The sequence below is a fragment of the Thunnus maccoyii genome, chromosome 21 (genome assembly GCF_910596095.1).
Source record: "Thunnus maccoyii chromosome 21, fThuMac1.1, whole genome shotgun sequence".
Lineage (NCBI taxonomy): Eukaryota > Metazoa > Chordata > Actinopteri > Scombriformes > Scombridae > Thunnus > Thunnus maccoyii.
In genome coordinates, this window is record NC_056553.1 from 3,385,395 (window position 1) to 3,401,290 (window position 15,896).

The 15,896-nt window shown below is 41.8% G+C and overlaps 1 protein-coding gene and 1 long non-coding RNA gene across 13 annotated transcripts in view; one reads left to right on the top strand and one right to left on the bottom strand.

Annotated features, from left to right (window-relative positions):
* tnikb (TRAF2 and NCK interacting kinase b) overlaps positions 1–15,896 on the bottom strand; it is a 68,053-nt gene that overhangs the window by 24,667 nt on the left and 27,490 nt on the right. For 3 of the 12 annotated variants that reach the window (XM_042398642.1, XM_042398641.1, XM_042398640.1), the window contains exons 12-19: positions 15,686–15,884; positions 14,556–14,672; positions 12,607–12,693; positions 9,223–9,423; positions 6,551–6,862; positions 2,908–3,072; positions 1,214–1,453; positions 27–133 (exon numbers count right to left, since the gene is read on the bottom strand). In XM_042398642.1, coding sequence (XP_042254576.1) covers positions 27–133; positions 1,214–1,453; positions 2,908–3,072; positions 6,551–6,862; positions 9,223–9,423; positions 12,607–12,693; positions 14,556–14,672; positions 15,686–15,884 — 1,428 coding nt within the window. The remainder of the gene's footprint in view (positions 1–26; positions 134–1,213; positions 1,454–2,907; positions 3,073–6,550; positions 6,863–9,222; positions 9,424–12,606; positions 12,694–14,555; positions 14,673–15,685; positions 15,885–15,896) is intronic. The other 9 variants (XM_042398649.1, XM_042398648.1, XM_042398645.1 and 6 more) reach the window with 5 other exon arrangements.
* LOC121887727 lies at positions 10,282–13,119 on the top strand. The gene is made up of 3 exons (XR_006093026.1): positions 10,282–11,778; positions 11,935–12,500; positions 12,585–13,119. It is a non-coding gene; the product is annotated as an uncharacterized LOC121887727 (long non-coding RNA).

Here is a 15,896-nt window from a genome sequence, read left to right on the forward strand (position 1 = left end):
GCGTGTGTGTGTGTGTGTGTGTGTACCTGGCCCGTATGAGGTGTGCTCCAGCCCGCGGTCCCAGACCAGGTCCGTTTCCAGGAGAATTCTTCCTGACCAGAGCAGGAGAGATGGAAGTCGTCCTCTGAGGAACCTGAGAGACAAACAGGCTTCTGGGTCAGAACCTCCGACACAAACTAGACTCTCTGATCAGACCAGATCTACGTCGGTACACAGATGAGAAATGAAATATTAAGCTTATATCAATCACTGGCTGCTGTGACTTTAAATGAATGAAATCTAACTTCCTGTGGGTCCTCTCAAGGACTACTGGGAGGTCCCTGGACCCAAGTTAGGGATCTTAACTAATACCATACAGACCCAAGAGTCTTTAGAGTCCAGTATTATAGTCTGGACCAGCTGGTGAACCTGAGCCGAGCTTTAGTGTTTAGCTATTAGTGGTATTTGGAGATGGTAAAGTTCATTAATTCGGGACCAATCATACTATTCATGTCACTTTCAGTGGGTTCCAGCCTCAGCAGCACTCAGCAAAAGTGCAAAAAGTCTCTCAGTGATTTGGCCGAAGCTGAAGTTGAACCTTGAGGTGACAAATAACAGAAAGAAACACAGAACATCCTGCAGCTACAGCGAACATCTGACGGTCGACACGCAGGCTTGTTTGTCGCAAATAAACACAGACTGCAAAACCAGTACAATTAAACACTACTCTGAACTAACGACCACAGTCTGCACACACAGTTCAGTTTCAAATAGTGTGACTGGTGCTGTAGGTCTAGTTTAAAGCGAGAAACACATCAGACAGAAATAAAAGATGAAATTAGGCCAAATTACTGAGAGATTGTTTGTGCCACTTTGTAGTTTATATGTTGCTGCATCCAGTTCTTCCAGAGAAAGCACAGCTGTCATTTAAGATGTTCTTGTAGATAAATATTCTAATAGAAGAGCAGATGAATAATGTTTAAAACAGGATAACGACACATCTTCCACGCTAACACAAAAACATCAAAAAAGAGCCTCAGTCGTCAGGAGAGGCTCCCAAAGGACACAAAAACTAAACAGACGAGAACAAAAGAGCATTTTTTTTTATCACGAAAACAGAATCAAGACAAAGAAAAGCTTCCAGCCACAAGAGAAAACACACACACACACACACACACACACACACACACACACACACGAGGATAAAAACACACGGGTGGTGGCATGCAGACACCTTGGGGGGCATGTCGTCGTCCTGCCGCAGCCAGGAGCTGCGGTCCAGCTTGTCGAGAGGGGGCGCCAGGCGGGAGAGGGGCGGGGGAGGAGGGGTGTCGGAGGTGGGGTCGGAGTTCTGCCGGGGCATGGGAGGCCGGGAGGGGGAAGGCGACGCCGTGGAGGACGACACGCCGTGAGGGTCGTACAGAGACTGGGAGCCTGACAGGCCGTGACTCTTCACCTGCACCAGGTGGGCCATCTGGACACACACGCACACACACACACACACACACACAAGCAGGAACCAGGCAGGGTTGAGGAGGAGGAGGAGGAGGAAGAGCAGGATCAGGATTTGGGTTCACACAAGTGCGATCAGGATGAAGGATGCAAGTAGAGGTGAGCGGGAGGGAGAGAAAAAGGTGAGAAAGAAGGAGAGAGGGGTAAGAAACACATGCCTCAGGGTGCGTTCACACCAATCATGTTCAAAGGAGTGTTCGCTCCTTTAGTTCAGTTAGTTTGTCCCCGTTTGAACGATGACATTTCCACTAACGACCCCTGAAAATACAAGTTTCTGCCCTCCGGCAAGACTCTAAGTGACTTTTAATAGAATGAGATCAGAAGGAAAGGAAACAACTTTAAATTACAGCGATGATGGTTAAGATGTTGAAGTCCAGCTGAAGTAACGTTTAGTCATCCCAGGATGCAATCAAGGATCATTCCAACATGTTTTTTAAATGTATTGTTAGTTTTTTGTTATTAGAAAGAAGACAAAAGGGTCTTTAGTGTGTGTGTTTGATTGACAGCAGCTGGCAGGTCGCCGGTGTTTGACTGCAGGAAACGAGAGAGACAGTAAACAAACTGCTGTAGCTACAAGTCACAGACAGACAGCCTGTTGTTAGTGGTACTAAAGATAAGAACCAAACCAGCATCGAACAAGGTCAAAGTGACATTTGCAGGTAAGTTTACATGTTTAATGTGATGCAGCTGAGAAGCTAATTAGCTACCTAGCTTCACAAAGTGAATGTTTGTTTGACGGCTCGTTCAACAAGCTGCAGGACCAGACGTGTCTTCAAGTTTGTAAGTTAGATTAGAAGGAGACTTTAGCGGGAAAGCTAACGTGTGTTGTTGTTGTGTAGCAGGATGCAATCAGGCTCAGTGTGACCGTCTGCTCTGCCGATGATAAAACGACATGTTATCACTTTAGACTCCATCTAACTAACATTATTCCATCCAATTCATGTATAACTAGGGGGAGCCATCAAATTTTTCCCTTTTTCTGATTTTTTCTGAAAGGAGAACAAACGACAAGTGATTTACAGAGCAGACATGTTGCTGTAGGAGATTAAAACAACATATAATTTAATTGCAGTTGGACTTTAACATCTAGAAACCAACAGTTCCTCCTGCAGGACGTCTGGACTGATGCTCATATTCAGCTGTTTCTTCATTTTTGACAACTTTGCCTCCTCATAGAGGACATGTGAGTCGAGTTCTTTCCACCATCTACAGCTACAGTTCTTCTTCTCTGCTTCCTCTTCCTAAATCACCTGACAGACAGTCTGCAAAATCTGCAAACAATCTCTCCTTTTTCTACTTTCAAACAGAGCAAAGAAACTGAAACGTGATCGCACTCTAAAGGAAGTTTGCATCACACACTAACACACACACACACACACTCACTCAAACACACTAAGACGTGGGGGACACACACACCTGTGGTTCGACGGAGCGGTGCATGGGCGGGGTCCGAGCCTGCTGGATGCCTCCGCTGCTGAAGGACTCGGAGCGCGGCGGCAGCGACGGGTCCGAGATCCGGTTGGAGACTTTATGCTGCAATGCAGGAGAAGTCTGTCTGTTCATCTTATAATGCTCCTCCACCTGACACACACACACACACACACACACACACACACACACACACACACACACACACACATCAGACCACAGTCACTCACAGCATGCAGTGAGGTGTGTGTTTGTGAAGCTTTAATTTTATTTAATGTGTGTTCAGTTTATCCAGATGTTTTAGATTTAAATTGAATTCCTGTTGTGGAAGTTTAGATCTCCAGATGTTATTCTTAACTTCTGCATGAGGTAAGATTTATTTTTTGAGTGATTAACATGTAACATTCCTGTTATTAGATCTATATGTCAGTCACCTCCTTCAGTAACCTGCTGGCTCTGCAGATTTAAGATAGATTCTTGTTAATATACTGTATATATTTATAATTTTCTTGTATTTTGTCCTTGCTGATATGAATGACTTGTGATTATTAGTCTTTTTCCAGTTTTTAAATCCCCTTTAATGTCTTTTTTTTTTAAACCTTTTGACGTCTACAGGCTCCGGTGTGAACATGACCTCTGACGACCTTTATGGTTTGATGTGAACGTGCTTTTTTATACGTGTACATTTTTTACGTCTGTGTGTCTGTTTACAGGAAACAGCTCAGTATCCTGTTTGGTTTTATATTTGCAGAGCTCATGTATCACTTATTATACCTGTCTGATAAAGCCAACTGTCAGTGTACGCACATACTTCCTCTTTTTTATGGATATCTTTAATATGATATCATTTTAATCTCTTTTTTTTCATGTATTTCCTGGCAAACTTGTTTATCTGCACTCTTTCGCTTGATATAAATGTAAAACAACAACAAAACAAGAAAAAAATAGCAGCTTATACTCTAACCTATAACCTTTATATATATATATGGTGCTATTTGTTTATATGAACTATGTCTGATGAAGGTCTGAGAGTCTTTGAGTGTTTGATCCGACACACTTTCTATTAAGACTTCATGGTTTGCAAGAAGTGTGTTGAAACTGCGACTGACAGAAGTAAAAAGGAAGTCTCAATACTTCCTTAAAGCATCAGATTTCAGCCTTAACAGTGTTATTATTGTATAAAAGGCTGCAAACATCACCTGCACATGTTTTCTGATGGTCTGTTTTTAGAGAGGAACATTGTGTCTGAGTGAGATGGAAATATTTCTGCAGAACGGAGGGAAATCCTGGGAGGCAGCGATGAGGGTAGACCTATCTGCACAGAGACTGTGTGTGTGTGTTTCATGTGAGGAAACGAGGCTTAACTATCTGTATGTGTGTGTGTGTGTGTGTGTGTGTGTGTGTGTGTTTCCATGCGTGGTGTCCAGAGGGAGAGAGACTGATATAGCTGCAGCTGCCCTACATCAGTACACCAGCTGCCACCACGGGCAGGACTGCAGATCTCGCTCTGAACGGGGGAGGGAGCGTGCGCTTAAAGCCGCTCTGATTTATAGTGATAGGAAAACCAGCAGAGAACAAATATGAGGTGCTGACATGCAGATTTTTTTTTTCATTTTTTGCGAGTTACATTTAACAGAACATGTGGAGGAGTTTAAAGACTAAACAGATTCAACATGTGAGTCTGAACACCTGGAAGTGTCAACATGTTTAAATTAAAACTTTTCTCATTTTAACAAGATGTTCTGACTGTTATTATGACGTATTTTCTCCTTATTACTGGATGCTAAATGATTCTGTTTTTAGCTGCTAAGTTAGCGGCTAACAACCCTGTACGTGTGCTCAGTCTGATGTTTGCACTTATGTCGCGTCCTCGTGTCTGCTCTATGTTGCTCTGTGATCTCTAAAGAACGACACGTTGCTTCCCTTTATGTATGCGTCTATATATGTAGAGATAATAATGAAACTGAACAGGTGTTTCTCCTTAAAACATCATTTTCTGCATCATATGTTTGTATGATGTTGGAACATTTACACGTCCATCTGTTCATTTATAGCTTTGTAAGGTTGTGTAGGTGTTGATTTTGTGATATAACAAGATAAAATATTGCAAAAAGAAACGTTTGTTGTAAAAACAGAGTAATTTGGTATCTAGTAACAGTAAGAAACTTTGTCATAATAACATGAAAAGCATCTTGTTAAACCAGCAAAACACTGTGTAGTAAATAAAAGTTGCAGTAAATGAAGTATAATAATATTACACAGATTAATCCTGCGGGAGGGAAACTGTTAGTTAGAGTTGTTGAAGTTAGTACCTGTTAGATTTATGATCCCATTAATACACAACATGCAATAAAAACAGCAGCTCTCAACCTGTTTGGAACAAAGTGACGCCTGCATCTCACAGATTCAACCCAAAAAATCTGGATTTAAACTTTTAATTCTCTTGTTTGGTTTGATTGATGTAAATATTCTCAACTCTACCAGAAACGACTGCGTATGTTACGTTATGCAGTATTTATGTTAATTAAAGCAGCAGATTGAGAGCCGCTGCAGTAAAAGAGGAAAAATCCTTTTTTCTGCAGATCAACCTGCAGCACCCGGACAGTCAGTGACCTGTGAAATGGAAAAGTGAAGTTCAAACATCCAGACAATTAAAAGGAGATTAAAAGTTAGAAGGAAGCATAAGAAAAGATTAGAAGAGAAGGAGATTACGTGTTCATTTCCCAAAAGTTTTCATCTGTTTATAGATTCTCTCAGTTGTATTATTTTAAAATTTATCTTCCAGTGCGTCAAAATGTTGCAGCGTTTCTACCACGTGGCCAAAAGTATGTGGACGTACAATTACACATTACAGCCGTATGTGATAGTTGATCATGTGATGCTTCAGTCTGCTGGTTTCAGACTCTCCACCAGATGTTTGAACCTGGCTGCAGGGATTTGCTCCCGGTCTGGATCACTGGTGTGGGATGGGGTTGATCAGGTCTGGATCACTGGTGTGGGATGGGGTTGAGGTCAGGGTTCAGGGTCAGTTCTTCCACACCAAACTGGGAAAACCATTTCTTTATAAAGCTGCCTTTGTTTACAGGGATGTTAGAGACAAACATGAACTGTTGCCACGAAGTCGGAAGCAAACTATGGTCTGAAATGTCTGAAGAGGACTAGGCTGAGGTGTCCACATACTTTTGGCCAGGAAATATATGTGACCATCTTGTCTGTTAAAGATCAAAGTTGTCTGCTATCCTTTCTTTTAATTCTACAAAACTGGAGAAACACTGATCTGGTCCTGACAAGAATCCAGAAGATACTTAAAACCTTAAAACTTTTATAAGTCTAATAAATTATATAAATTCTTTGGATTCTATTACTGACGGGAGATCTGATTCAGAGCTATTATACTAGAACTATATGGGTCCCTGACACCAGCAGTCATAGAGGAAATTAATCAAAGGATCCCGGTGAGAAATGGCGACATGAAGAGGTGAGTAACGAAAGAGGAGAGTTATCGTTTCCGCAGTTAAAGGAGGAAATCATTCCACCTGACGGGGTTAGTGAGTCAGCCAACCGAGGGATGACAAAGAAAAGGGGAAGAAGAAGAAGAAGAAGTGAAGCATCTGTTCATCCTCCGACTGACCCGGCGGCCTGGGCTCCGGCCCCTGGCGTCGGGACCCCTGGCGTCGGAGCCCCTGGAGTCGGGGCTCTGCCTGCGCATCGCCGCCTGAGAGGAGGAGTCGTGTTCGGGGACGCAGGTGACACGGATTCGTGGCAGGCGGAGGTGATCTCTGGAGGGGCTGACATGTGCGGGGTAGGAAGGGGGGCGGGGGCGGCGAGGTTTGTAACCGGGGAGTAAGAGGAGGTTGTCGAGGTTGACGTCTCGCGGCTCCCTGAAGGAGTGGTATTTCTTGGGAGGGACGCGAGGCGAGTTGCTCTGAGCTCGACGCATCACCTGGAGAGCAAGGTGAGTGTTCACAAGAGAGCAGACACACCAACATGAACACGGAGAAGACACGTAGCACAGGAAACATACAGGTGGACGTGACACAACCGAAGATCTGCTGAGTTTCTAAACATGTAACTACACACGTAACCTGCTCCAATATCTGATTAGCATGCTAGCTAACGTTGCTAGCTAACATTACACTCAAGTTTTTGCATTAAGGCCACAAATATAAGCTATTATTTTGAGAAAAAATTTAAACTTTAGTCATTTTATTGACAAGTTTTGCTAATAAATCAAGACATGCCCATTAAATCCTCAGAGGTACAAAAAATGGTCCCTTGCTAGCTAACATTGCTAGCTAACATTACACTCAAGTTTTTGCATTAAGGCCACAGATATGTTATTATTTTGAGAAAAAATTAATCATTCTATTGATAAGTTTTGCTAACAAATCAAGACATGTCCATTAAATCCTCAGTGGTACAAAAAATAGTCCCTTCAGTGTGAAGTAAAGGATTTTTTCGAGGTGTCTTCGTTCATGGACCCAAACAAAGGAAAGCTGCTTAATCGTCTGGGTTCCATCTTTGTTTGGGTCATAATACAAAGAAATGCTGCATATCCTTTATTTCTTCTTCTACTTATTTTTAAAAGCTCTCTTCTTTCTCCCTTTGAACCATCAGCAGGTGGTTAGAAAAAGAAAAAAAAAGCTGCCGAGACACCTCGACAGAGTCCGTACAGGAAACTAAATTAACTGATCTACAGTCAGACAACAAACTCTTTTACAGTCTAGTGGCCAATTTAAATGTAGATTTCCAAATTCATACACGTAGCAAACAAGAATGAATGAAAGCAATTTTCTACTGGTTTGTTTGTTTCTTTTGCTTTTTTGTTTGAGTGAAGTATCGTATTCTTGCACATTTTCACTGTTTTTTTCTAAAAGTGCTGTTTAAATAAAGATGTTTCTTCCTCTTCTTTATGTAAATCTGCATTTCAACATAATTTATCACTGCATCATATGAGGAAGATTCTTTTCTCAAAAACTAAATAAGCAGAAGTGCTGCGGTCATTTTTCTTCCTCTAAACATGAATCCAAATCATCATTTTTGGTTTGAAACTCTTCATTTGACACAAGCAGCACATAAAACATACAACATACAGATTATTGTCTCGCTGCTGCACCTAAAGAAAAAAAAAAAAGCATCATTTGAAGCGTCGCGGCGGGTTAGAAACAGTCGTCTGCAGGAACTGATGATACCTGGAGGAGAGAAAACAACACAACAAAAACAACACAAACAAACAGACTGTTGACGTCCTGAGAGCCTTAAAGCAGCAACACGTCAGCTGTTTGAGCTTCTCTGTTGCTGTTTTCTTGTTCTTACATGCAAACCTGCCTTTTAGTCTTTGTTTGCACACGTTCACCTCGTTAGCAGAGCTGCTTTTCAACTCCTGTTTGTCTCCTTCTGGGTAAAAAAACCAATCACAGCAGACTTTGATTGGAGTAAAGTAAATATAGAAATATTAATAAACCTCTTCTGGGGTCTTAAACTGTCTTTTAATAATCATATTTCAATCATCAATCAGGCAGCTGCTGTACAAAAGTGTAATATAACACAATCATATGTGCAAAAACTCTCCCCTTTACTTTTTATGTTCACATTCCTTCCACCTCAGACCCAATGTCCAGAAATGATTTATTTATGATTAATTGTATTATTTGTTTTTATATAGATCTTTTCATATACTGTTTTCTTTTTATTTATCTGTGTTTTTAACGGGACCTATGATCATAATTTCCTTCTGCTTTTTTGCTGAATGACAATAAAAACATCTTGAATTAAAAAGTGAGAAAAACTGCATAAAGTTGAGATTCTTATAATCAAATCTACAGAACGTCTTTAAAAGTCTCGTCCAGCTTTGGTTTGGTGTTTTTTCACTTGTTTCTTACAAAAACTAGAATGTAAGATGAAATGCACACGTGTATTCTTTATTTTGTTTAAAATCTCATACATATCTTCCTTTATGGCATCTTAATATTCCACTTTTTCTTTGTTTTTATGCATTTTTACATTATAACTTTTTTAAAACCTGAGAACTTCTACATTTATGAGAACAAACGTCCTCCTGACCGTCAGTTTTTGTCTTTGTCTGAGTGTTAAATCTGAATTATTTTCTCAGAACATCAGAAATCTGGCCCATTTTTCAACCTGTTTCCAACACAGATCAATATATTGTAGATGATCAGACTATTCTAGATAATAACTACGGTGAAATCAAGAGAAAAGTAAGTTTTTTAAGAACGAACTGACTTGATGAGGAGTGTATTAAAGTGTGTGTGTGTGTGTGTGTGTGTGTGTGTGTGTGGTTACCTCTTTGGCCCAGGCCGGCTTGTCGTTGGTCCCGGGCGCCTGGTCTTTGTAGTGGTACAGCTGCTTCTTGTCCTGCGGCGGTCGCGGCGGCTCCTGCTGCTGCTGCTGCTGCAGGGACACCAGGTACGCTCGCTCCTGCTGCAGCTGCCTCTGCAGCCGCTCGGCCTGCCGCTGCTCCTCGATCTGCTTCCTCTTGTACTCCTGAACATCAGACACATCGGAGCAGAGGAGAGACGCCGGGTGAACGACGGAGGAGGGAAAAAACGCCAGTTTAAGACAACATATGGAGGGTCTGCTTCTAAAGACGGAGATGTTAAATGATGTTTATTCTCATTTCCTGACCTGCTTTAGATTCTAGTTACATTGAATTGAATAGATGAAGATCAACGTTTCCACAAACTGCCTTCTTCAGGATAAAATACAAACTTCACTGGAATTTATGTATATAAACCAGGACTGAAGATGCTTTTCCACTTGTTTCTATGTCTGCCTGCAAACCAGCACCTCAGTAGTATATGTGAGTGAGCTTCAGCTATCTGAATCAAACTGTTTCAAATACGCCTCATAAATCTCAGATAGCAAAAAATGTTTTATTGTAATAAAGCAAAACGGTTATATTGCTTTATTGCACCTGTCGTAACAACTTCCTGCCACAGAAAATACTAATTTCCAATAAAATTGTTTGTCAGGAATCTAAAACATCATTCTGACCATCAGCTGTTAATGATATAAAATAATAATGCTTCACGTTACCAGTAAACTGACTTAAAACAACCTAAACATGAGTCAAACTGACCACAAACACTTGAATATAACAAATCTTCCGTTATTGTTTGTTTGTTTATCCAGACGCCTCACTATGTATTTACATGTAAACAGTGTTTACAACCTTAATAATGAATGAAGAACTTTGTTCCAAAAAGCTACAAATCTGTTTGGAAAAATACAATAAAAAAAATAAAAAATTAATTTCAGATTCAATGTTTCATCTCACGTCAGCAAAATCCACTAGACCCTGTCTGGGCCGCAGACGTCACCTGACTCTCTGCTCAGTAAATTACCCATAATCCTCAGCAATATGCAGAATGGATCGATATATTCATCATCACAATGATTTCTACCATATTTACCTTTGATGACATTTGCTTTTTTCATTTTTGTTATAGACATTTATTGATGCATCAGAGATTATTCATAAACTTAAAGGTTTAATAACTTGAATGTGTTTATTATAATCTGATAAAACAGACAGAAGTTGGTTTTTGTGCGTCTATAACGAGACGTTCCTCAGATGAATATAATGTTCATCAGAAAATCTCTCTGAACGTTCTGACTGTTCAGAAACGTTCAGAAACAGACTTTGAAATGAGTCACAGGGTCAGGACTTTTAATTTATCTCCATGGAAACACATGAGGTCTTAAATCCCGTCACAGACTTGAACACGTCACCGTACGTGTGACTAAAGACCACGAACGCTGAGTTCACAGGTGACACATCTGGACTCATCTTTATGCTTCCTGATCATGTTTTTTTTTTTTTATCCTTCAACACTCAAAGCTTTCACTGACTTTCATTCACGTTATCGGACTCGTTGAAGTAAAAGCAGACAGATGAGATGTTTTGAGTGTGGGCCGAGTGTGTGATGACCCAGCGCACTGACTCACGTTACCGCCTTTAAATCAGGAATAAAGTCAGAACACGAATGCATCTGTCTACGCTTCAAATAACTGCAGATCTCATATTAAATAAAGATTTGTTGAACGTACAGCTTGATATCTGATGTGTGATTTTAAAAGGTCAGATCTGTGTATATTTAGTGTTATATGTGTAAACCTGACATTTCGTTTCAGAGACAAACTTGTCAAATAGCATCAAGTCATCAGTCTGGAAGCTCAGTCTGAAACTGTCCGAGCATGTTTTTCACACCGTCTCGACAAGTCGGAGGTGCGGCTTTAACTGAACTCTGTGTGTGTGTGTGTGTGTGTGTGTGTGTGTGTGTGTGTGTGTGAAAGTCTGCAGCAGCTTCTTTAAGTGTCTTAAAAGATGGAAAACAAAGTGGAGTCAAAGGCCACGATGACTGCCAACCAGAGAGAGAAAATCCAGAGTCTTTGGTTTAATAATGAGTTTCATCTTGAAGCTTTCATCGACCCAAAGCACATTTCAACGTGATGACAGCACGGCGGCGTTCACGTTACACACTGAAGAGGCTTAAATCTGATTTTCTTTGCGTCTAAGTGATTCTTCTAAGTGACATTAGCTCTGGGCTGCTTGCATACGTGGATCTAGATCTGATTCATATCTGATCTCCGGTCAGATCAGACTTCATGTGTGTGTGTGTGTGTTTTTAACATTTCTCTGCTTCATATTGTGTGTTGTCATCGTTCGGTGTCGACGCCTCACAGCCTGATAAAAATAAACATGTAGGAGAGAAACAATAGCGACGGTCGTCAACGGAGAGACGAGGAAGTTTCATATCTGTTGGACGTTTATGGAGAAGCTTCTGTTCATCTGGAGGGAAGTTAACCGAGACGCGTCATGACTGTCTCACATATGATGTTAGTTACTGTTGTTATTTTTGTACGCATGCTGCTCACATGTCAGCTACATCTGAGCATGTGTAGCAGTTACAAACATGAACCATCGACACAAAAACACCGAATCCAACTGAAAAACTAAAGGCTGCTTATTGTGATATTTTCTCTCTGTCACAGTGTTTCTCCTCTTCCTCGTGACTCTCGCCTCCTCCTCCTCGCTCCTCTGGCTTCTCCCTGATTACTCCTGATGTTCAGCACCTGCTCTAATCAGACCACCTGCCATCCATCATCTCATCAGCCGGACAGAACATCTTCCCCGGATCCTTCAGCTACGGCTACGGCAGCTCTCGGCCGCTCAGTCTTCACGCCGCTCTGAGTTATTTTCTTGAGTTCTGTGTCTTGTGTATTAACTCTCCTCTGTGTGCTTCATCCCCTGAGTTACAATAAATCCCTTTTTACATAAACTACTGAGCTGTAACGCTGTCTGTTAAGCCGGCGTCTGATTCTGTGGCGTTTAAAAGGATGACGGCATCGTTAAGAACAATGAAGCTGAATGAAATGTCACTTCAGGGAGCGTCAGCGATCGACCGACACGCCCACCGCTGTCAGCGCTCATTGATTGGTTTGTTAACTTTTCCTGAAAAGGCTGATGTCTCGGTATTGATCGCCTTCGCCGAGTCACGATTTCTGTGAGGAAAAACAACAAAAGGGGACGACACAGAACCAGCACTCGCTATGTCGTGGTACCCGTGCTGTTTCCATGCTCACCGACCTTTGAGCTGTTGTCATGGAAACCTTTGACATTGTAAGTATTTGTGTGTTTTTAGGTGTGTGTGTGTGTGATGTTACCAGCAGTAAGGCCTGCTCCTGCAGGAGCTGCTGCTGCAGGATCTCCAGCTGCCTCTGCTCCTCCTCCAGCTGTCTACGGATATACTCCTAACCAATCAGCAACCGCGGGCCAGCATGAGACGCAGCCAATGAGAGCGCACCGAGGCAGCAGAGAAGCGAATCGGAGCCCAGGCAACCAGTGACATCACCAGAGCAGGAAGGAATATGGAAAGAGAAGAAGAAGAAGAAGAAGGAGGAGGAGGAGGAGGACAGACGAAAGTAGAAGATTCATTGAAGAGGTGTGAAAGTAGGGATTAAGTCAGAAATAGACGAGGAGAGATAAACAAAAAGAAGAGAGAAACAGCAGAAGGGTGTAATTAGTAGAAGAGAGAGACATGCTTATTGATGCAGGAAAGATGTTAAAGATCAGAGTGAAATCAGCTGTTAAAGAGCAACACGTTTAAAACAGAAAGCAGGAAAAGTAAAACCTCCTGTTATATGTCGGATATGTGACGTTAACGCAGCAGAAACTACGTCGTCGTATTTAAAATAAACATCATCCATCCAAGTACCGATTACTATAATAAAACTATTAAAAGCTATAAGATAATTGATTCAGAAAGCTCTCTGAAGATCTTAAATGTGTCACATGCAGCCTTTTTACACTGAGATCACAACTGTCACTGGACCGGATGAGCTAATATCAGGTCATATTTATATGGATGAATTATCGCAGAACACAAACCTATCAATCAATGAATGTATCTAGACTAGACTGAGTGATTATCTGTGGAAGTTTGGTGAAAATTTTGGGACATTCTGTGAAACTAAAAAGTTGTAAGTTCTTGTATAATTGATCAGCAATAAGCTTCTATAACTGGATCTTAAGACATAACAGATTAGTCCAACCACTTATTACTGTATTTACATAAAGTTGAAGGTCAAAGTTGACAGCAGAGACTAATGCTGCGTCTCAAATCGCTTCACTTCTGTACTTACACTTAACATTTTGAGTGCATAAGTGCGATCACACTGAGGAGTGTGGAACTATGGACACTTCTCGCCCTCAATGGTCGCCATCTTGGCTACGTAGCAGAAGGGGAGGGACCACTTTTCAAACTGGAACTGGAACCCTAACCCACTATACTGTTGTCTGTTATAAGCCATCAATATGTTTTTTGGGTTAATTTAGCAGTCTGTAATGATTTGGTAGCGTGAACAATAACGCGAATGCTAACGCTAGCTAATGCTAATTTGTGATCGTCATTTCCGGTAAGTGCACAACAGCTGTGTTTGATTTGAGACAACACTACCCTGTAGAAATTCACACACGACGCCAGTAATATACAGTGTACACAGTGTACTACATGAAAGTGCACTAACAGAAGTGATTTGAGACACAGCTAAAGATAGCCTGACTTTTAGCCTCTAGCATGGCTTAAAGTCCAAAAACATTGAATCCTACATTTCCCATAATGCATCTCTATCCAGTAGCATGTTTGATTAGACCATCCCTAACTGTTAAAAGTACCCACTTCATTAAAACTCCTCGCTCCAGTTGGTAAAGCAGAATCCTTTTTTTATTAGTCTGAAGACATAAAAATATCCAGAAATTCATCAGAAGAAAAACTAAACTGGAGAAAAGTTGTTGTTGTCTTGTTGATTAACCTGCAAACGTGTGTGGAGGTTCTGGCAGACAGACTGGGAACCACTGGTCTATGTCTGATGGTGAGTAAAGTGACTCTACAGCTGAGTTCAGACAGAAAGTGAAGAACATTTACAAGCAGATGCGGCTGCTGGACTGTTCGTCTGTGTTGATTCAAACCAAACAGTGAATGTACCGACTGTGTGTTAGTCAGAGGTCAGAGGTCAGAGCAGCGAGCAGATCGGTGTGTTTTAACGAGTTAAGAGGCCACGTCCACCTGGATGACACCGGTGATGTAACATCTGCAGGTCAGGTGTGTTCCTACCTGCTCCCTCTCCGCGTGCCTCCTCTCCTCCTCTCGGCGGAGCTGCTCCATCTCTTCGTACCTCCTCCTCTGCTCGCGCTCCTGCTGCTTCCTCAGCTCTCGCTCCCGACGCTGTTGCTGTAGGTGGAAAAGATTTCGTTTCAGCTCTCTGTGTGTGTGTGTGTGTGTGTGTGTGTTTGTGTGTGTTTGTGTGCACATCAAGTGTGATTCCTTGGCATTTGGGTGAGCTGAGGTGTGAATGTTACAGGTGTGTGATGGGTTTTTTTTGCATAGAAGACAAGTCATTGAAGCTGAGGTGTTGCTTAAAAGGTGAAAACATCCACAAGATAAAACAGGCGTTATTATTTATCTTGTGTGTCGTTGTGGTTTCACAGTGTTCAGACTTTGACGGTTTCTGCCATCAACCAAACTGCGTCATCAACTCTTTTTTTTTCTCCGGTAGTTTAATAGCTGCTGATGTATTTGTCTCTAGTCCTTCCCAGTTTCAAGTAACATTCCTGCTTCGTTCATTTAAATAGTGATCTGCTGCCTCTTTGCTGTGCTTTCAGAGCCGCTGCGCTTCATTAAAAGATTTCCATCAGCAAACCACTTTATGGCTTTTTATCATCGAGCTGCTGGAGGAGGTGCAGCCTCGGCTACAGAGGTTATCTGCCAACTGCAAACTCCTCGGTCTGCATCAAGAAATGTACATTTTCTAAGAGCCTTTTATGTCATCAGATCAGCTTTAACCACTTCCACGCCACACAAAAACACTAAAGAACCACTACTGATGCATAAATAAGGTCTCGTCAGAAAGGAAACCTCCCAAAGTTTCTTGTGAAATTATCAGAAGGTTTATGAATCTAAATATCTGCCTGTAGCTTTGTTTGTTTAGGTTGAGGCTAATAAGGGCTGTAAACAAAATACCAGTGAACACCAGCCTCAGACTGGAAGAAGATAACAGTGTTCAGTGTATTTTTTTCCTAAAAAAGGAACAAGGTCTTCCTGATTACAGCAAAACCACAACAGTTGTGACGTAGACAAGTAAGAAAAAAGAGAACGCCAAGTTAATGTGTTTAAACTTCTCTGTTTACAAGGTAAAGCCAGTTATTCATCCAGTGTATGAAACCGTAACGTCGGTGTAACGTTACCTCCTCCAGCCGTCGCCTCTGTTCTTTCTGCTCCTCGATGCGTTTCTGTCTCTCGGCCAGCAGTTGGCGCTTGTGTTCCTCGTTCTGCTGCTGCTCCAGCTGCTGGCGCCGGATCAGCTCCGACCGCTCCTTATTGGCCAGCTGGAGACGCAGGAAGTCCCGCCTCAGAGTGGACTCGCCGGGGATGTTGATGATCGAACTGGAGGAGAAC